The sequence below is a fragment of the Schistocerca cancellata genome, chromosome 2, assembly GCF_023864275.1.
Source record: "Schistocerca cancellata isolate TAMUIC-IGC-003103 chromosome 2, iqSchCanc2.1, whole genome shotgun sequence".
NCBI lineage: Eukaryota > Metazoa > Arthropoda > Insecta > Orthoptera > Acrididae > Schistocerca > Schistocerca cancellata.
Genome location: NC_064627.1, coordinates 268,147,803 through 268,171,301, shown reverse-complemented (window position 1 = coordinate 268,171,301; position 23,499 = coordinate 268,147,803). Strand labels below are relative to the sequence as shown.

The window sequence follows — 23,499 nt, the reverse complement described above, 5'->3', positions numbered from 1 at the left end:
GTGGTCTCAAATAGTGGTCAATAATTTCTTTGTGACGTTAGTTGCTTGCTGAAACACGTAAGATACTTTTTATGACAGTAAAATAATCACGGCTGCAAGACAGAGGAGTGTTGCAAGTCGCACACTTGTATGCTTTGCAACTCGGCTGAACACATGAAGGTGGAATGTCTCCCCGAAACCAAATGACCACAATGCGATTACATTGGCTCGGGAATCACCCAGGACAACTACTTCCTAGAGCAGATTTCGAATTGGTCCTGTCTATTTCTATAGTATGTTTCACGGTTACTCTTACATACTTCTAGAACTTGTGGAAGTTGAGTCAAAAGATACAGCTTTATACATGAACACGGGCCCAGTTATCAAGTGCTTCCATGACACAGATACACTACAATCAACTCTAAAGATCGTTTTTCGTATGGTTCCGTAGATGACAGACGCATACATGAATAGTAACATCGATAACGACTAATGTGAGCAGATCTACATCCACAATGATTTCAACTTAAAATTTGGTAGCAGTGTCAGACTTGTACTGAGCAGTCACTGTTTATATTTCAGAAAAACTACACAGAACACCCCCTGAGGAGCCCAGAGGCCATTGAAATCCTCGGAAACATCGTCGAAGGCAACGCTGATTCCTTAAACGAGAATTTCTATGGATCTCTTTACCGAGGTCTGTTAACGTCTTTCAGTCAAAGTGAAGACGCATTTCCAGCAAAGCAAGTAAGTGCGCCATTCTTTTTGTTTTCGACGGAGACAAAGAACATTTGTAAACAAGATTTTACCGCATTAATGGTCACACAGGTTCCCACCTTCATGGAAAATCCTGCTACAGCTCTGAGGGATCCATTATTCTACAGAGCAGTTAAGAAATTGCTAGGGGTTTTCAACCGTTTTCAAGATCGCCTGGGACCATATAAAAGAGAAGAGGTGAGTGGATCTTGTTTTTTGTCACACTGATTTTTGTCACAATCTCATGATGGATGCACTGTTTATGTATTACACACACACACACACACACACACACACACACACACACACACACATTCCTTTGAAAGGGCACGGCCGACTTCCCTCATCATGGGACCGATGACCACACTGTTTGGTCCCCTCCCCCAAATCAACCAATCACCAATCAACCAACACACACACATACAAACACAAACACACAAGCAAAAAAAAAAAAAAAATGAGAAGATATGCACTTTCAAGGTAAGGCTAGGGAATACCATTTGTTATTGGGTTATGTTAGTGAAATAGAATGTACGAAGGGACTTCAAAAACTAAGTTAAAACATTATAACGGCAGACCAAGTAACTTTTACTGAGTGCAGCACTACACTTCAAAGTAACATAGATACATGACACTAGTTTTCAAAGTAGTCACAAAGTCTCTGTGAACAACGGTCGTAATGTTCTTCCAATAATTTAATGCCTCGACAATAGAGGTATGCTCCTTGGTCACAGAGCCATTCGAGAACCAGTGATTTTCCTCATAACTGTAAAATATCTTCCGTTCCACACACCCTCTCCCCCACATGTTCTTTCAGTTTGCCGAAAAGATGGAAATCGCATGATGAAAGATCTGCACTTCCCGGTCACCATCATCCACGTCTTTGTGGCGTTGGTCAAATTGTTGGCACCATTTCACTAGGGCAGGACGCGAATTGCATTTGGTCCAGTATTTCACTGTGAATCTGTGTACGATTTAGACGTTTTGTTCACAAGAATCATACTGCACCGCCTACTTCCACTTCGGAGTACGTTGGCTGTTGCTGTGCCATTTCAATCCGTAGTGTAATGCCTCTGCACTTTGTGTACAGGAAACATTTATCCACCTCTGACAATGAGCCACTCTTGTTGCGCAATGATCCGCGTGGGACAATATGTGTAACTTATTTTCTGATGTCCCTAAGTATATAGAAACTTGATACAAAATATTTCTACTGTATTCGGATCTATGTAAAAGACATGTTAATTTATCCCCGTGCCACCACGTTTGCGTTAATAACAAACATTCTATTATTTCAAATAACGTCACACAATGTGAACTATTTGCAACATGTTATACAGAATTACCGTTGGCAGGAAATCCAGGATGTAACAAATAGGTACACGCAAAGTTTCGGGTCACATCCCTGTCACGCAGAAGAAGAAACTACGTTATATGGAACTTGATCCAGAAACACTTTCTTTATCTTAGAACTACATTGTCAGTTTATTTTATTTAGCGTATGATACATAACAATCACAATAACACATAAAATACAGTACCACAGACACATTAAAACACAGTATAGATCTTTATATCGAAGCCATTGATCCAATCCACCATTTCTGAAGTAACCAGGTTCGAATCCTCTAGATTTCCAGGGAAGGCACGGAGGGGGCAGTCCACGGCTATATGCTTCATTGTTTGTGGAACGCTAACACAGTCACAGTATGAGGTGTCCACCCAACCCCATTTATGAAGAATCGAAGAACGTCTTCCCACACCACATCTGAAACGGTTAAACCTGCTCCAAGTTTGTCTTGGCAAGCTGAAACCATTGAGCCTTGTGTTGGATCTTCAACTTTCAAGATGCCCTCTGGAGAAGAAGATGTCCATTCTTTCCGCCAGCTGCTTTGGGGTCGAAATGGTTGCTTAACAATTCCATGGCTGTTTTACATGCCTGTTTACGGGACTTCAACCTGGATGATTCTAGCTGTCCCACATCTTCGTGAATTGGGAGTGACGAGTTATTCAATATTCTTGACCACAGACGACCAAGATATTTTTGTCTTCTGATGTGAGGAGGTGGTATGTTACACAACACCGGCAGCCATTGAACTGGAGTAGCAAGTAATGTTCCAGATATGATATGCATTGTGTGACGAAGTTGAATGTCCACAAGGTGAGTGTGGCAGCTATTAAGCCATACTGCAGAGCAGCACTCTGCTGAGGAATAGACGAGTGCTAGAGGAGATGTTCTCAATGTGTTGGCGTCAGCTCCCCATGATGTACCAGCTAGACGCTGAAGAAGGCTATTACGGCTCTTCAGTTTTGCAGCAGATTTACGTAATTGGGCTTTATATGTTAGGATCCTTTCCAGAGTCATACCCAGATATGTAGGCGTGCCATTAAACCGTAATGCTGCCCCTCTAAAATTGACTCTTGGTTGGTAATTTGAGAGCCTATTGAGTAGGTGAAAAGTAGGTACCTCACTTTTGTGAGGGTTCGATTTCAAACTCCATTTCTTAAAGTATTCATCCAGGAGACAAGGTCTTGGTTGAGGACATTCTCTGCTTCTGCAAAATTAGTGCGTTGAACAGTGAGGATGATATCATCCGCATATATGAATTTGCGGGAGAGTGCGTTAGGCAGATCATGAGAATATAAATTGAAAAGTGCTGGAGAGAGGACCGAACCTTGTGGTAGACCATTACTCAGTTTGCGAAATCGACTTCTGCTGTTTTCTGAGTAAATGTGAATTAGTCTGCTGCTTAGCATATTTTCGATTAAAGTTGATATCCCCACACAGGGGACCCCCTTGATCAGTTTTAATAAAAGACCTTCCTTCCAAGTGGTGTCGTAAGCTGCCGTGAGATCAAGGAAGACAGAGACGCTCTTCAACTTCTTCTCAAAACCAGTTTCCACAAAAGTGGTCAGTGAAAGGACTTGATCACTGCAAACACGACCGGGGCGGAATCCCGCTTGTTCAACTGGAATTAACTCTTCGATTGCTGGTGCTATTCTATTCAATATCAGCCTTTCCAAAAGGCGTGACAGAAAGCAAGGCTATTGGTCGATAACTTTGAGGTAAGTTTGGATCTTTTCCTGGCTTCAAGATAGCAATGATTTTGATCTTCTTGAATATTGCGGGTAACTTCTCTGATTCCAATATGCTACTAAAAAAAAAAAAAACAATGCCATCCATTGTTTTGTAGCCGGGCCACAGTTCTTTAGTAGTTCCGGATAAAACCGGTCTAATCCTGTTGCTTTTCCATTCTGAAGGGAGTGTAAACCTTGTTCCACTTCTTGTATGGAGAAGGTCGTGAATATACGTCGTGAGGTTGAGTTACCTGCTTGGCTTGCCTGAGTTTGTCCCGTCACATTAATTAACGTGCATAATCACCATTTGCAGAACGAGATGTGCATGAAGTGAGTCAATAATGTTCCCGAATGTGGAGCCATGCCGCCTGCAGTGCGCTAGGTTTCTCCGCTGAGGATCCATGGAGTGAAAGGCCTGACTGAGGTGGTTCCTAGATTCTCGATTGAGTGTTAACACGGGAAGGTTCGCGGCCAGGGGAGTACGGTAAACTCATGTTGGTGGCCTTCAAACCACGCACGTACACTGCGAGCTGTGTGAAGCGTTGCAATGTTCTGCTACTAGGTGCCATCATTCCGAGGAGAAATACACTGCGCGTAGGCGCGGACATGATCCTCAAGAATAGACGCATAATTGTGTGCTGATCCGTTGTGTCTTCCAAACTGACTCGATCACCTAGGAAACGCCACGAAAACATTCCCCAGACCAAAACACTCCTTCCTGGTTGCAGGGTGCCTGCTTTCACACGTTTCAATCCGTACATGCCAACGGCTATGTACTTGATGGAACCTAAAACGTGATTCATCTGATAAGGTCACCTGTCGCCATTCAGTGGACGTCTACTTGCTGCACTGAGGTGCAAATTCCAGCGTCCGTCGTCAATGAATGGCAGTCAGTATGGGTGAATGAATCAAGCGCCTGCTGCGGAGGTCCATGGTGATTGAGGAGACAGTGTTGGTTCATTTGGGTGGTCAGTCGCTCAACAGTCGCACGTCTATTCGCCCATACACGTCTCCGCAGTCGCTGTTCAACCCTGACGTCTATGAATGTGGTGCACCACAGTTGCCTCAGTGCCATTTTGTCTTGCATGGTATACTTTAACCATGGCCACACGTGAACAGTTTACAAACTTAGCCATTTTGGAAATGCTTCCACCCTTGGCCCGAAAGCCAATGATCATTACCTTTTGAACTCAGATAAATGACTCCGTTTCCACATTACGACGACGACTCCACATTTTTCTTGTCCGCCGACACGCTTTAAATATCCTTCACTGCTAGAGCTGTCGCGCGCTGTCTGTGTGCCGGCCGTTGCGGCCGAGCGGTTCTTTTCGCTTCAGTACGGAACCGCGCTGCTGCTACGGTCGCAGGTTCGAATTGTGCCTCGGGCACAGATGTGTGTGATGTCCTTAGGTTAGTTAGGTTAAAGTAGTTCTAAGTCTAGGGGACTGATGACCTCAGATCTGAGGCCCCATAGTGCTTAGAGCCATCTGAACCATTTTTTTGCTGCCTGTGAGCAGATATTGCACGTCGACGTCGATTACAGGAGGCGGTCACATTAATGTGACTGGATAGTGTACTTTTTTTCAACTATTCAGTACATTAATCACGGTAAACACACAGGAACAGAATGTTATCCCTGAACACAAATAACACTGCTGGCCAACAGAATTATACCACCATGAATGCCACATGAAAACAAAACATCAAATTGGTTTGAAATGTGCTGTATAAGTGGATGCAAGTAAAACTTCCTGGCAGATTAAAACTGTGTGCCGGACCGAGACTCGAACTCGTGACCTTTGCCTTTCGCGGGCAAGTGTTCTAACATCTGAGCTACAGAAGCACGACTCACGCCCCGTCCTCACAGCTTTACTTCTGCCAGTACCTCGCCTCCCACCATCCAAACTTTACAGAAGCTCTCCTGTGAACCTGAATGCAAATAATTAGCGTTACCTTGCAACCGCCAAAGTAGCAAGGCCTATCGCCGCCTACATTCCATAACTAAAGGCAGATTACGTAGCCGGTTTCCCAATCAGAAATCGCATTTGATTGTTGGTTGTTCGTGAGAACATCGTGGTATGCTTCGTGTAAGAGGGTGAAACGTCTACAGCGCATGATGGAACTCGACAGTGTCAAGAAACGTATTCACAGCTGCGAATATGAACCATCTCAAACTGTGTAATAGAATGACGACAATGAAAATTTGTCTCCAGAATGAGATTTTTACTCTGCAGCGGAGTGTGCGCTGATATGAAACTTCCTGGCAGATTAAAACTGTGTGCCCGACCGAGACTCGAACTCGGGACCTTTGCCTTTCGCGGGCAAGTGCTCTACCATCTGAGCTACCCAAGCACGACTCACGCCCCGTCCTCACAGCTTCACTTCTGCCAGTACCTCGCCTCCTATCTTCCAAACTTTCCTGCGTTATGCGAGTGGTTGCTTCGGCTATAGGTGGACGATCCTCAACACATACATCCATATCTCGTTGTCCATGTGTCATACCTGATTCATACATCCTATCAGTGTTATTCCCGTAGAGGGTAGACATTTTATTTGTAAGTCGCAGGCCCGGTAACGGCCAATAAATATAAAATTACCGTCTTGTGCTGTGAAGAAGTACGATGCATCCATGCATGTCCGAAGGTACATTGTGTCGAACTCTTTAACAGTAGAGGCGCTGCAATTTCGTATTGATACTGTGGTTTATCATTCTTCGATGATGCTGTTGTTGAGTGGTGTTCCACGAGTGCCATGCTAATACGGAATCGACGCGTTCAGAAGAGCCACACTCAACACCACGCAGGATCTCGACTCCCACTTGCCTAGCGTCCGAGACGATAGCACGTGGCTTAGCACGAGTTCTCCGTAACGTTATACTTCAACAATATAGCGCAGGACGGCACGTTGGCCGTCTAATGAGCACAGACGTGGATCGGGAGAAGACCAACGAAATACGAAGTGAGAATCATCGGAAATGACGTTAGCAGTGAACGTAACATGAAATTTGCGAATCATGTATTGCACGAAGCCGATGAATACTGCCGCCTTGGACGCAAAATAACGCATACAGGGCGATGCAAGGAGGAAATAAGAAGCAGACTAGCACCGGCAAAACGAAAAGTTTTGAAATGTGGTGTTACAGAAAGATGCTGAAAACGGAGTGGATTGCTGTGAAATGAGCAACTTCTTTGTAGAAGCGACGATGGAAGGATGTGTGGAAAACACTGCAAAAAAGAAATCACCAAAGATAACCATGGAACATTCACGTAAGCTGTTTCTCTTATTTTGCATATTTATCGCACATGTACAGGGAATCCCACTACGAAGCAAAGGCGACGTAATAACTCCAGTAGTAAGAAAAAGTATCCGGAACATGCCTATTCATGATTATGAGACCAACTGCCAGCGGGATTTTTCTTCGTCCTGGCTGTCGTCCCATCGCCGCGGGGTTCGCGCCGTCGGGTAGCATCAGCTATTGCACGATTTCGAACTTCATTTATATCAACTTTGTAGCTGGATGCCCTTCCCGCCTCCAAAGTCCCAGAGAAAAATTACCTCAGCAACACGGCTGACCTCAGATTCAACTGCTCACGGCTGTGTAAACAAAGAGGACGAAAATACGTGAAAAAAGAAAACAATGAACTTATATTCTCTCCTAATCCCTTACCGCAAGTGGTGACTTCCCTAATTTCAGTGATTGCCTCAAGACTTGCTTTCTGTGATGTTACACAAATAACGGTAAAGCTTGAACACACATCCAAATACTTATTCGGTTTTCATAACAGACGTCACCATTTGCAATATTCGGGCAGTTATTGTTGAAATTTCCTTAGTTGCTACTGAGTCTGTGTTTGCCAGTTCGCAGCATGTTATGAATATGCTTGATACGTGGAATGTTTTTCTCCTCGAGGAATTCCAATTTGTTTCTAATTTGTAAAGAACGCCGGCCGGAGTGGCCGTGCGGTTCTAGGCGCTGCAGTCTGGAACCGCGCGACCCATACGGTCGCAGGTTCGAATCCTGCCTCGGGCATGGATGTGTGTGATGTCCTTAGGTTAGTTAGGTTTAAGTAGTTCTAAGTTCTAGGGGACTGATAACCACGGCAGTTAAGTCCCATAGTGCTCAGAGCCATTTGAACCGTTAGTAAAGGACATTCTAATCAAGTCGACTTACTTACGCACTGTTCGCTATTTTCTCTTATTATTAATATGTTCCTGAATGTTGTTTCCCATATTCATAGTAGAAGTAGTAAAATACAGGGAGCTAAACGTTATCTGGAGGCTGTACATAAACAACATTGCAGTTATATTAGTTGTAGGTGTGTGAAAGGGAGGAGTTTGAAAAGGGAATAAGACAGATATACAGCTTATCTGCAATATTATTCAAACTGCACATTGAGCAAGCAGTAAAGAAAATCAAGGAAAAATTAGAACCGGTATTGTAGTGCAGGAAGAAGAAATAAAAGCTTTGAGGTTTGACAGTGACGTTACAGCTCTGTCATAGACGGCAAAAATCTACAAAGATAAGTTTAACGAAGTGGATTAGTCTGATGAAAAGAGATTATAAGATGAACATGAACAAAAGTAAAACCAGGATGATGGAATATAGTCGAACAAATCAGGCGCTGCTCAGGGATTTAGATTACTAAATGAGACTCTGAAAGTAGCAGAAGAGTTTCGCTATTTGAACAATAACGTGTGATAATGGCCGAAGTGCAGAGGTTACAACACGCAGTCTAGCAACAGCATGAAAAGAGCTTCTGAAAAAGAAAAATGTGTTGGAAGCGAATATAAATATTAGGAGCTATTTCCTGAAAGAATTTGTATAGAGTGTAGCCTTGTATGGAAGTGAAACATGAGCGATCAATAGCTTTAACAAGAGGAGAACGGAAGCTTTTGAAATGTGGCGCTATAGAAAATACCGAAGATTAACTGTGAAGATTAGGTAGCTCATTAAGAGGCACTGAATTTAATTAGGGAGAAAATAAATGTATGAGAGAACTCGACTAAAAGAAGGGATCGGTTGACAGGACACATTCTAAGGTGTAAAGGAACTGTTAATTTGGCAATGGAAGGAAGTCTACGGTTGTAAAAATCTTAGCGGGAGACAAAGAGACGACTACAGAAAGATAATTCGGAAGTATGTAGATTGCAGTAGTTATTCGGAGATAAAGAGTCTCGCACAGTATACAGTAGCGTGGAAAGCTGCGTCAAACCAGTCTCCGGACTGAAGACCACAATAACAACAGATATCGTATTTTTATCCTATAAAATGTGCCTTTAGAGAAAAATAAATTATTGGACAGGTCACATGAAAATTTGTGTACTGAAGACATTAAGAAAGTTCCAAAAGAAATGTCAGAGGAGGAACTAAAAGAAGAGTACACCCAGTAACCAAGTTGTGATCATTCTGTACTACCTTCAGAATCACTTGACGGTGGTAAGTTTCACCTTTCTGCAGACATCTCGTATTGATACGACAAAATAAAAACAAATATCAAATGCAAATGCAATGGCCATTGTAATGACATAAAAGCTACCTTATTTTAAAAAAAATTAAAAGTCTTGTTCTTGGTGCGACAGAAAAATAACGATCTAACTTAAAGTACTTCCCAAGGACTTCCACACCTATTACACCAGGTGCAGGTGCAGGCACAAGGCAAGAAAATAAGAAAATCTGGAACTTAATACATGCATGGAAAGTATAAAAAGGACAGAAGAAAAACTGTACGCTTTCAGTGTAATAAAAATGTGTTCTAGAAACGAAGTGTCACAGACTCGAAACGCGTACAGTGCGGAAGTGAATAATTCATTATCCGTTTCTCAACTCTCGTAATTCATAAGCGTTATATTTTCCTCCATTGCAAAACATTTAAATGATTATGTAACTAACGAATGGCTAATGTGTGCCACTGGTATTAGATTTCTTTGCAGATGATGCTGTCCTTTACCGTCTAGATAAGTCTACAGAAACCTAAACCAATTGTGAAATGATTTAAACATCCGTGTGGTGAGAAAAGAGGTTAATTGTCTCTGAATAAGGAAAAGTGTGAGGTTATCCACATGACTACTATAATAAATCCGTTAAATTTCGTCTACACGATAAATCACACGAATCTAAAGGCTGTGAATTTACATAGGAATTACAGTTACAAAAGAGTTAAATTGGAACGATCACATAGATAGTGCTATCGGAAAGGCAAACCAAAGACAGCGTTTAATAGGCAGAACACACAGACGATGCAACAGGTCTACTAAAGAGACTGCCTACCCTACGCTTGTCCGTCCTCTGATAGAGTAGGCCTATTGCCATGTGGTATGTGATACTTACCAGAAGGACTGACGGAGAACATCGAGAAACTCCAAAGAAGGGAAGCTCGTTCTGTATTATCGCAAAACAAATGAGAGAGTGTCACGGATTGATGTATAAGTTGGGATGATAATCATTAAAACAAAGTTGTTTTTAGTTGCGGCGGCCGTGCGGTTCTAGGCGCTTCAGTCTGGAACCGCGTGACCGCTACGGTCGCAGGTTCGAATCCTCGGGCATGGATGTGTGTGGTGTCCTTAGGTTAGTTAGGTTTAAGTAGTTCTAAGTTCTAGGGGACTGATGACCACAGATGTTAAGTCCCATAGTGCTCAGAGCCCTTTTTTTTTTTTTTTTTTTTTTTTTTTTTTTAGTTGCGGTGAGATCTTTTCACGAAATTTCAGTCACAAAGTTTCTTCTCTGAATGCGTAAATATTTTAATGTCGCCAACCCACATCATAATAAATGATCATTGTAACAAAATAACTGAAATGTAATTGTCCACGCGCTGTAAGACAGTGGGGCGATAGAGAAATTGCCTGAACGTGGTTCGAAGAATCCTTTGCCAGCCACTTAAGAGTCAATGTCAGAGTAGTCATGTAGATGTAGGGAGAGTAAAAAAATTATCTACACTTTACGTTGTTATTAATATCTAATAATTTTCAAACCGTGTTTTACTAAAAATGGTTTTATGAATTAATGGGTTTCATAGTTAAGGAAGACTTTTCACGCCGCTTTAGCTATTTTGTAGTCATTTATTGGGAACACTACCAGTTTCTCACAGGATTAGGGAAACTAGGGTGTCCCATAGTTGCAAATTGATCCATTATAGGTTGCTGCAAAAGTGAAACTGGCATTGAGCGCCAATAGGTCTGTGTCAAACTGGACACGAGGTGATAAGACCATTATGCAAAGGTGAAAAGGATACTGTTTGTTATACCAGTATTTACAAAAAGTGGTAGTTCGGCATGTACATTATTTTCAACATATTCGCCATCCTTTTGAACGCACTTGGTCAATCGGTCCGCAAGCTTGTGTATTTCTGCATAGAAGAAGTTTTTCACTTTTGCACTACTTTCTGCACCTCCACATACGAGGAAAATCGACGACCTCGGAAAGCAGTCTTGAGCGGCCCAAGCAATGAAAGCTGTAGGTCACAAGACGGTGAGCTGTAGGATGTGTTTTTTCCAAAGTCAACTTTCTTAGTGGTTTCGACATTGAGGTGAGCTGTGTGCGGGCGTGCTTTGTCATGAAACAGCAACACTTTCTTTGACAACAGAGCTCGTCGTCTGCTGCCAATTGCTAGCTTTAGCTTGTTTTCCAATAGATCTCTATAAGACTGACTCTTCGTTTATGGTTGTTCCCTTTACAGTGTACTATTCGAATTCAGGCCCATTTGCGTCCGAGAAAATGGTTAGCATATCCATTAGCATTAGCATAGGTGATCTAGGGTGTTTCCACTCTGTACTCTGGCATTTTGATTCTGATTTACAGTGGAGAACCTACGTTTCATCACCGGTGACTATCCTGGTCAAAAATGAGTCGCCTTCCCTTTTGAAACAGCCTAGCAAGCGTTGCCAATGTCAACTTGTTTCACGATGTTTCCTGGCATCCACCGCGCAGAAACTTTATGGAAGCCGCGTTCATCGTGGATAGTTTGATAGGAAGAACAATAACTGACGTCCTAAGAAGAAGCTAGCGTATTGATGTGTACTCACCTACCCGCTGAAACCATCTCTTGTGCTTGCTGAATCTCTTGGAGTGTGGTGAATATTGACGAGGGTCTTGCTCTCTCTTCCTGTGTCACACTTGTTCAGCCACTTTTATGTATCTCGATCCACAGATAAAAACTTTTACGTGATACGGCACTGTCCCTCTATTATGCTGAATATCGACGATGAATTTCAGCCTCTTTGATTCCTTCCGACCAAAGACTCTAATCACTGCCCGTTGTTCCTCCTTGACGCAAACTAGTATAGGAGGGGACAGTTTTACACTGTCATTGATAGAACGCAACCGAATTGGCCGCGGTGGAATGGAGTGTACATGACTACAGTGGTTCCAGGTGGTTATAATAAAGTGCAGCTACTCAGAGAGATTCATTGTGAGCTGCGATTACTGTGCGGCCACGAAACTTGATAGATATTTAAAATGCGTTAGTGCGATTTAAGCTGGAAAACTATTAGTTCCAGTTTTGGCCACCAGTTGCAAATCTGGCGCTGTGAATGCAACCAAAGATGTACAGAAATGTTATAATATTTAATGGATTAGGAACTGAACGTGGGCAAAAAAGTTGAAATATGGGAGAAAGGCATAATTTTGATTTTGTTATTAACCGCAACATTCACAGTTTCTTCAGTATGAGCACTGGAGACGTCAATGAAATGCTGAATCCGTAAAACGACGTGATCAACAGTTGCTCGCAGCAGTTCCAGTGGAATGTTAGCAGCGTGCTTATATATAGTGGTCTTCATATCAGGTAGATACTGAATGTGTCCCTGGTAAACGCATTGCTTTAGAGATCTCCAGAGCCAAAAGTAACGCGGATTCAGTACAGGTAATCTAGCAGGCCAGGTATAGGCAAAAATTCTGGGGGTATCACGTTCCTCGAAGGTCGCATTAAGCGTATGTTTCACCGTGCGAGAGACATGAGCTGTTGCCCCATCTGAGCTCTTCCAAATCAGGAATCATATGCTGTGTAAGGATGCCTCGATAGCGTGCAGACGTTACGGTGCACCTGGCTGCCCCTCTGAGTGTACTCTCTTCAAAGAAGAACGAACCGAGAATAAAGCTGCTTGTGAATCTACACCACACAGTCACATGCGGCAGTGAAACGCTTCTTCGTGCAGAACACGTTTCTAACATTGCCCCAAATTCGGCAGTTCTGTGTATTCACTGCATCCTGAAGTGTAGGATGTGCCTCGTCAGTTCATAGAACATTGCCCGGCCACATACATCAATTTCGATCCGTGCCAGAAATCGAACAGCAAATTCAGAACGTTGCTGCAGACCATGAGGTTTCAGTTTCTCCTCCAACTGCATCTTGTGCAGGTACGAATGTACAGACCGCAAAACTTTCCATACTGTTGACTATGAGCTGGACAATTCTCGTGACAGTGCACGAGCACTAGCCCTACCCAGGTCACGTGTTGTATGGTCAGTCACAGCAACAACAAACGCGTCAGTAACTTCCAAGGGATAGGACGCCTTCCTGTTCCAGGTGTGAAACACACGTGTTTTCGAATTTCATTATCATCTTCTTTAGCCGGCCGATGTGGCCGAGAGGTTCTAGGCGCTTCAGTCTGGAACCGCGCGACCGCTACGGTCGCAGGTTCGAATCCTGCCTCGGGCATGGACGTGTGTGATGTCCTTAGGTTAGTTAGGTTTAAGTAGTTCTAAGTTGTAGGGGACTGAAGGCCTCAGATGTTACGTCCCATAGTGCTCAGAGCCATTTTTGAACCATCTTCTTTAAACCATTTAATGACATCGGGGCTTTCCTCAGACATTTCAGTCAGCGCTACTCTCTGACTGCAGTGCAGTGCTGTAATTGCTGCCACCCACAGAAAAAAATTTTCACTAACAGTCTCTGTTCTCGATAGCCACACTCAAATGGCTTCTCAAATGACAGGGTAGCTGTCATAGCGTCATAGGAACAGTATACAGCGCCAGATTTGCACCTGGTGTCTAAAATTGGAACTAATTTTTTTCCAGTGCAAATCGTGTCCTCATTGACGTAATATCATACCTAACAAGTTTCACTGTCATACTGTAATTACAGCCCACACTGGGCCTCGTGAACAGTTACATTTTACTTACAACCACCAGGTACCAACTGCAAACGTGCATCTACAGAAGACAGGGTGGTAATTATAAAGGTCTATTATGACGAAGGTGTAGACATGTTTTAATCCTACTCTTTGAATGCGTATGCCTCTCGCTCTGTCTTTGAGTAGTTTTTGTAGTAGCCCTGAAAAGAAAGATGTCATAAAAATCCCTGTCTCGTGTGTTCTTTTGTGGGTTCCCGCCAGCTGGAGTTCCCCGGCGTGAGGGTGGAGAGCGTGTTGGTGAAGCCGCTATCGACGCACCTGGAGCAGTTCGAGTTTGAGCTGGACAACGCGCTGCCGGCGCTCAACTCGTCGCGGCCTCGGCTGCTGGCGCGCCAGCGTCGCCTGACGGCGCGGCCCTTCCAGTACCAGCTGGCCGTCGCCAGCCAGCACGACGCCGACGTCGACGCCCTGTTGCGTGTCTACCTGGGGCCCCGCCGCCGCCCCGGCCAGCTCGACCACGACCGGCACCGTTTCGTCCTGTTCGACGCCTTCCGTGCGTCGTGTAAGCATTGCCGCTTCATTGCTTGTAGAGGGTTCATCTTTATTCCTACACATGTCACTGAGTCACTGCTACAGCATCCGGGCGCACGCACTGCCTTGTGTAGCCTTACACTGAGGTGACAAAAGTCATGGGATACCTCCTAATATCATTTCGGACCTCTTTTCGTCCGGCGAAGTGAAGCAACTCCATGTATCATGGACTCAACAAGTCGTTGGAAATCCCCAGCAAAAATATTAAGCCATGTTGCCTCTATAACCGTCCACAATTACAAAAGTGTTGCCGCTCCAGGAATCTGTGCACGAACTGACCTCTCGATTATGTCACATAAATGTTCATGGCGGGCGATCTGGGTGGCCAATCTTTCCCTCGAATTGTCCAGAAAGTTCTTCAAACTAGGCGCGAACAATTGTGGCCCGGTGATAGGCGCATCGTTGTTTGGGAACATGAATGGCTGCAAATGGTCTCCAAGTAGCCGAGCATAACCATTTACAGTTAGTGATAGGTTCAGTTGGACCAGAGCGTGTAAAAACAGCCCACATCATCATGGAGTCATCACCCAGCTTGCACAGTGGCTTGATGACAACCTGGTTCAAATGGCTCTGAGCACTATAGCACTTAACTTCTGAGGTCATCAATCCCCTAGAACTTAGAACTACTTAAACCTAACTAACCTAAGGACATCACACAACACCCACTCATTACGAGGCAGAGAAAATCTCTGACTCCGCCGGGAATCGAACCCGGGAACCCGGGCATGGGAAGCGAGAACGCTACCGCACGACCACGAGCTGCGGACGGCTAATAGTTTGCGCATAGCGAGCGTGAGAATACGAAAATCTCGCTCTTGGTTTTTGAACGACAGATATAACATTGCAGGTTGCATGAAACGACATCGGTATATGTAAATTGAAATAGTTAGCAACCAAAACGTCTCTTTGCAGACTGCATGCAAATTTTCATTCATACACCGAGAAGAGTTTTGCCTTTTTAGCTAGGCATTCTCCTTGGTTGTCCTGAAATATTACTTGAATTTTTATTAACCGGCTATTGAGACAGCATTAAGAAAGGAATCCATAGAAATAAGGACCCACTAGAATCTTGGCAATAGGGAAGAAGGTTACCAACTTAGTTCGGCATGGAATCCCGCGTAACGCCATATGACAAGAGCGCGCCCAGCACTTCACAGCAAGCAAGATGCACCCCTTATTCCCCAACTAGGGTAAACAGTGAACTACTTGTCATATTCGCTTGGGCATTTAATATACAAAAAAAAAAAAATATATATATATATATATATATATATATATATATATATATATATATATATATATATACAGGGTGAGTCACCTAACATTACCGCTGGATATATTTCGTAAACCACATCAAATACTGACGAATCGATTCCACAGACCGAACGTGAGGAGAGGGGCTAGTGTAATTGGTTAATACAAACCATACAAAAATGCACGGAAGTATGTTTTTTAACACAAACCTACGTTTTTTTAAATGGAACCCCGTTAGTTTTGTTAGCACATCTGAACACATAAACAAATACGTAATCAGTGCCGTTTGTTGCATTGTAAAATTTTAATTACATCCGGAGATATTGTGACCTAAAGTTGACGCTTGTGTACCACTCCTCCGCTGTTCGATCGTGTGTATCGGAGAGCACCGAATTACGTAGGGATCCAAAGGGAACGGTGATGGACCTTAGGTACAGAAGGGACTGGAACAGCACATTACGTCCACATGCTAACATCTTTTTATTGGTCTTTTTCACTGACGCACATGTATATTACCATGAGGGGTGAGGTACACGTACACACGTGGTTTCCGTTTTCAATTACGGAGTGGAATAGAGTGTGTCCTACATGTCAGGCCAATAGATGTTCAATGTGGTGGCCATCATTTGCAGCACACAATTGCAATCTCTGGCGTAAAGAATGTCGTAGACGCCGCAGTACATCTGGTGTAATGTCGCCGCAGGCTGCCACAATACGTTGTTTCATATTCTCTGGGGTTGTAGGCACATCACGGTACACATTCTCCTTTAACGTACCCCACAGAAAGAAGTCCAGAGGTGTAAGATCAGGAGAACGTACTGGCCAATTTATGCGTCCTCCACGTCCTATGGTAATGTACATGTGCGTCAGTGAAAAAGACCAATAAAAAGGTGTTAGCACGTGGACGTAATATGCTGTTCCAGTCTCTTCTGTACCTAAGGTCCATCACCGTTCCCTCTGGATCCCTACGTAATTCGGTGCTCTCCGATACACACGATCGAACAGCGGAGGAGTGGTTCTCAAGCGTCAACTTTAGGTTACAATATCTCCGGATCTAATTAACATTTTACAATGCAACAAACGGCACTGATTACGTATTTGTTTATATGTTCAGATGTGCTAACAAAACTAGCGTGGTTCCATTACAAAAAACGTAGGTTTGTGATCAAAAAACATACCTCCGTGCATTTTTGTATGGTTTGTATTAAACAATTACACTAGCCCCTCTCCTCACGTTCGGTCTGTGGAATCGATTCGTCAGTATTTGATGTGGTTTACGGAATATATCCAGCGGTAACGTTAGGTGACTCACCCTGTATATATATATGGTCCACTGATAGTGACCGGGCCAAATATCTCACGTAATAAGCATCAAACGAAAAAAACTACAAAGAACGAAACTCGTCTAGCTTGAAGGGGGGAAACCAGATGGCGCGCCGGCTGCGGTGGTCTAGCGGTTCTGGCGCTGCAGTCCGGAACCGCGGGACTGCTACGGTCGCAGGTTCGAATCCTGCCTCGGGCATGGGTGTGTGTGATGTCCTTAGGTTAGTTAGGTTTAAGTAGTTCTAAGTTCTAGGGGACTTATGACCTAAGATGTTGAGTCCCATAGTGCTCAGAGCCATTTGAACCATTTGAACCAGATGGCGCTATGGTTGGCCCACTAGATGGCGCTGCTATACGTCAAACGGATATCAACTGCGTTTTTTAAAATAGGAACACCCATTTTTATTACATATTTGTGTAGTACGTAAAGAAACATGAATGTTTTAGTTGAACCACGTTTTTCGCTTTGTGATAGATGGCGCTGTAATAGTCACAAACGTATAAGTACGTGGTATCACGTAACATTCCGCCAGTGCGGACGGTATTTGCTTCGTGATACATTACCCGTGTTAAAATGGACCGTTTACCAATTGCGGAAAAGGTCGATATCGTGTTCATGTATGACTATTGTGAACAAAATGCCCAACGAGCGTGTGCTATGTATGCTCCTCGGTATCCTGGACGACATCATCCATGCGTCCGGACCGTTCTCCGGATAGTTACGTTATTTATGGAAACAGGAAGTGTTCAGCCACATGTGAAACGTCAACCACGACCTGCAACAAATGATGATGCCCTAGTAGGTGTTTTAGCTGCTGTCGCGGCTAATTCGGACATCAGTAGCAGACAAATTGCGCGAGAATCGGGAATCTCAAAAACGTCGGTGTTGAGAATGCTACATCACCATCGATGCACCCGTACCATATTTCTATGCACCAGGAATTGCATGGCGACGACTTTGAACGTCGTGTACAGTTCTGCCACTGGGCACAAGAGAAATTACGAGACGATGACAGATTTTTTGCACGCGTTCTATTTAGCGACGAAGCGTCATTCACCAACAGCGGTAACGTAAACCGGCATAATATGCACTACTGGGCAACGAAAAATCCACGATGGCTGCGACAAGCGGAACATCAGCGACTTTGGCATGTTAATGTATGGTGCAGCATTATGGGAGGAAGGATAATTGGCCCCCATTTTATCGATGGCAATATAAATGGTGCAATGTATGCTGGTTTCCTACGTAATGTTCTACCGATGTTACTACAATATGTTTCACTGCATGACGGAATGGCAATGTACTTCCAACATGATGGATGTCCGGCACATAGCTCGCATGCGTTTGGAGCGGTATTGAATAGCATATTTCATGACAGGTGGATTGGTCGTCGAAGCACGCTCACTGGATCTGACGTCCCCGGATTTCTTTCTGTGGGCAAAGTTGAATGATATTTTCTATCGTGATCCACCGACAACGCCTAACAGCATGCGTCAGTGCATTGTCAATGCATTTGCGAACATTACGGAAGGCGAACTACTCGCTGTTGAGAGGAAAGTCGTTACACGTATTGCCAAATGCATTGAGGTTGACGGACATCATTTTGAGCATTTATTGCATTAATGTGGTATTTACAGGTAGTCACGCTGTAACAGCATGCGTTCCCAGAAATGGTAAGTTCACAAAGGCACATGTATCACATTGGAACAACCGAAATAAAATGTTCAAACGTACCTACGTTCTGTATCTTAATTTAAAAAAACCTACCTGTTACCAACTGTTCGTCTAAAATCGTGAGCCATATGTTTGTGAATATTACAGCGCCATCTGTCACAAAGCGAAAAAAGTGGTCCAACTAAAACATTCATATTTCTTTACGTACGACACGAATATGTGATAAAAATTGGGGGTTCCTATTTAAAAAAACGCAGTTGATATCCGTTTGACCTATGGCAGCGCCATCTAGCGGGCCAACCATAGCGCCATCTGGTTTCCCCCTTCAAGCTAGTGAAGTATCGTTCTTTGCAGTTTTTTCGTTTGACGCTTATTTCGTGAGGTATTTGGCCCTGTCACGATCAATGGACCACCCTGTATATACAAAACTCTTGTATACAAGAATTTTGTAATATATAATTGTAGGGTAAACAGTGAACTACTTTTCATATTCTCTTGGGCATTTAATATGCAAAATATAGACAGAAAAGAACCTACTATTAAATAATCATGTAAATATGACAAGAACTCACTGTTTACTTTGATTCCCAAGTAGACCCTCATCCTAATAGGTGATCACTTAACCCATTCCTGTCCTAAAATTGTGTGTTACAAAAGACTTGTAGGACAGGAATGGGTTTAGTGATGACCTACTGGGATGTTTGTCTACTAGGGAATCAAAGTCACATTTACATGGTTATTTAATATATATAAGAGTTTTGTAGCATTTCATTCCTAAGTGGACTTGTTGAAGCAATATTTTCTTTAATACAAGGTACTCCAAAATTGGTGCGACAACTTTGATGGGTTGTTCAAGGTTACTCGATCAACAAATGAAGGAAAGAATCCGTGACCAGAAACGCCATACAACGACGCTACAGAGCGTCCAACTTACATGCGCCGGTGCCTGCCTCTAGACCACCACCCCTTTGCAGCAAACGCGACTTCTACGCTGTCGCATTGTATGTGGAACGCCTCGCAGTGTTGTTTGTTATCCAGTGATGGCGATGGATTGCCGCGATCGTCAGTGGAGAAGATGGAGCTGGCTGCATAGAAACGCATTGTCTGCTATGAATGCGAAGCTTTGTCTGTTTCGGTTTATGACGGTTTCAGACACAGGTTTCCAAACACAGTTCGTTTTTCTCTTGGAACCCTCTAAAATCTACATTGTTTTTCGATACACAGGATAAAAATAAACTGCAGATGGAAACCCATCTCCAAAACCGTCATCCACCAAGCAACACAGAACTGAATTTATAGTATTTACTAAACATCTACCTCAGTGTCTCATGTTACATCCTGTTTTGTTTTTCCTAATTCTTTGGGAAGTCGGAATTGGACGTGAACACGATGGGCCAAAAATATCTTCATCGTCATTCATCGCTAAGTGCTTTGTTTATTAATACTGGGCCCTCATTGCAGCTGGCAGTAGTTGAAAACATGACGCCACAGTCACGAAGACTATCGAGTTGTACTAATACGTAGCGAGCAGAACTGAGGAGCAAAGCGACACAGCTCTCGGGACAGACGCGGTATCACATGTTGTTTATATGAAATCTTGAGGTTTTATGTTTTTGATTATAAGAAATTATGTTTGAAAAACCTGAATTTCAGCACAGTATCTTGTAAAACATGATTTCTCACTGTTAGTTTTATCACAAGTTTTCAAAAATTGAAACTTACATGGATGAAGAGATGTGATCCGGCACCTAAAATCTTAGAAATTAAGCACTATCTTATACTACTACTGTTGCTGCTACTATTGGTGCTGCTGCTAATAGGCTAGCACCACTGCCTCTATTAGAGTTATTGTTGAATTAATTACTGCTTCTAAACAAATGTAGAAGTTAGTAAGGAATAGAGAGCAAGTGTAATCAATTGTAAGGTGTCTTCTGAAGCATTGTATATGCTTTAATGAGGTTTTCTCAAACATTCCGAATTATGCAAAGAAGCCTGAAAAACAATTTGACTCGGTTTTGATCAGAGGGATGCCAAAGGGTAATCGGAAGAATACTGCAAGGCACTCTGAAATCAAATCAAGACTTACAGGAAAATTTAAAGACCATCAAGGCCTTCCGATACTCTGTATATTCGTTGTAGAGCTAAGGAACACCCTATGTCCGTTAGGCAAATAGTAATGGCGAAATAAGTAAATAGAAGTATTTATTAATAAAAGGTATTATATTTTGAATGGTAGTAACAAATATTTGTCTTTTGTACCAATGCATGGCGTCTGTTCTTTCAGATATGTCCTAAAGAACCACCACGCATTCATATAGCTGATCCGCCTCGTTGGGCATGAATCCACAGTCCTCAGTGCGGATGCGCATTACCGTTCAGTCTCCAGCAGGAATCTAAAATTAGCGAGCGTGGAGGATGTGGATTCGACCTGTGTATAGGTGGCGCTGGGTGGGTATATGGGTCTGCTCGACAGCGTTCTTAGACAGTCTGCGCAAATGCGATAAACATTGTGTGCAGGTGGCGCAGTGGTTAACGGAACAGCCTAGCAAGCAGGAGGTCACGGATTCGAGTCCCCTTCCTGCATGCGTTTTCACTCCTCGTCGGTGCTTCAGCATAAAGTCCTAGTGCAAGTGATACCGTTAGTTCCTTCCCTTTCATTTCCTTTCTCCCCATCTCCATCTTCAGTTTACATAAAATATCAGTCTCACAGTAAAAAAATCGGCATCGTTATATACAACATGGTTAATTGTAAAACATACAAAAAGCAGATATTGTCTTTGTCAGAAAAAAACTATTGTTATAGCTTCTTTACTTTACAAAACTTCTTTGGAAACTACGTTAGCAGTTATAATGTGACCATCATTTACTTTTTGGCTGTATATGTCTTTAGGATAAACAAACATCACTGAATGTGTGAACTCGTGAAAAAGTCACGTATGATTGTCCATGGAAAAAAAGGTTCTGGTAAATTCGATCCTGCCCTTTGATGTGTCAGACCTTGCGCTTTATTAATGGTCATAGCGAAGGCTTCTTTTATTGGGAATTGTTTTCTTCTCATTTTGAAAGGCAAGGTTGGACTAGAAAGTCAATATGGGGTATGAGCACAGTTTTATCGGAGTCAACGAATTTAGCTGTGCTGATGCACTCACCTCAAGTTATAAAAGTAAACGGCACTTACCTGTGATGATGAACGTTGATGTAATTTAGTTTATTCGCGCAGTGCACAACGCATGATTAAAGAAAGTAAACAACTCCAATCGCTGTCGTATATAACAGAAAATTAGTTTGTGGGTAGAGGGCGTCTTCTAAATTCTCTACGTCGACATGTATGATCGAAGTCGCATGTGAGACTACATACACTTGCGTAAAGAATAAAAAAAGCTGCAACAGCTGTCATGCATGTAAGTTAAATTGTTAATAGATGGTACGCCGGCCGGTGTGGCCGAGCGGTTCTAGGCGCTTCAGTCTGGAACCGCGCGACCGCTACAGCCGCAGGTTCGAATCCTGCCTCGAGCATGGAAGTGTGTGATGTCCTTAGGTTAGGTAGGTTTAAGTAGTTCTAAGTTCTAGGGGACTGATGACCTCAGATGTTAAGTCCCACAGTGCTGAGCCATCTGAAGCAATAGATGGTACCTTCTGCTTTGATTTTATAAAAATGTATTCAAAATAAAGTTTTTTGGCGAATCTAATAGCATTAGCTATTTGAATTTTGTTGTCATTGATGGTGAACAAAATCTGGCAAAAGATGTCTCAATCATTAATTTTGCTTAAGTAATACGGGGGATGTGGCGTACCGTCAAGAAAACACTACTGAAAAAGATATATATGATGTTGGATTACGAAAACAGCCATTCATGTTATGTACCAGGTGATCAAAAAATCAGTATAAATTTGAAAACTTAATAAACTATGGAATAATGCAGATAGAGAGGTAAAAATTGACACACATGCTTGGAGTGACATGGGGTTTTATTAGAACCAAAAAAAACCCATATTGCTTGCCGCGTGAAAGATCTCTTGCGCTCGCCGTTTGGTGATGACCGTGTGCTCAGCCGCCACTTTCATCATGCTTGACCTCCCAGGTCCCCAGACAGTCCGTGCGATTATTGGCTTTGGGGTTACCTGAAGTCGCAAGTGTATCGTCAACGACCGACATCTCTAGGGATGCTGAAAGACAACATCCGACGCCAATGTCTCACCATAACTCCGGACATGCTTTACAGTGCTGTTCACAACATTATTTCTCGACTACAGCTATTGTTAAGGAATGATGGTGGGCATATTGAGCATTTCCTGTAAAGAACATCATCTTTGCTTTGTCTTACTTTGTTATGCTAATTATTGCTATTCTCATCAGATGAAGCGCCATCTGACGGACATTTTTTGAACGTTTGTATTTTTTTGGTTCTAATAAAACCCCATGTCATTCCAAGCATGTGCGTCAATTTGTACCTCTCTATCTACATTATTCCGTGATTTATCCAGTTTTCAAATTTATACTGACTTTTTGATCACCTGGTACTTCCCCACTTGGTTATTCGAAACGTATAACAAATAGGAAGTTACATTAACGAAGCGAACTGAGTCAAATACACATTTCAGACCAGAAAAATGTCTGAAAATGCCTTTCTGACGCTGTGTCGCCACGAAAGCTCTGTTATATTTTCTGTTGCGTGCACAAGACTAAATCGTAAACAGTAGTCTGGTAATGTTTTGGTGAGTTTCACAAGGCGGCTCCGGCGTCAAGGCAACGTACAGTGTAGTTTGTGCCCGCG

General features: G+C 43.0%; 1 protein-coding gene across 1 annotated transcript in view; it reads left to right on the top strand.

The window, feature by feature from the left end:
- Positions 1–23,499, top strand: part of LOC126161610 (allergen Cr-PI-like) — a 158,677-nt gene that overhangs the window by 92,245 nt on the left and 42,933 nt on the right. Inside the window, exons 7-9 of the mRNA XM_049917564.1 lie at positions 562–726; positions 808–933; positions 14,143–14,443. Coding sequence (XP_049773521.1) covers positions 562–726; positions 808–933; positions 14,143–14,443 — 592 coding nt within the window. The remainder of the gene's footprint in view (positions 1–561; positions 727–807; positions 934–14,142; positions 14,444–23,499) is intronic.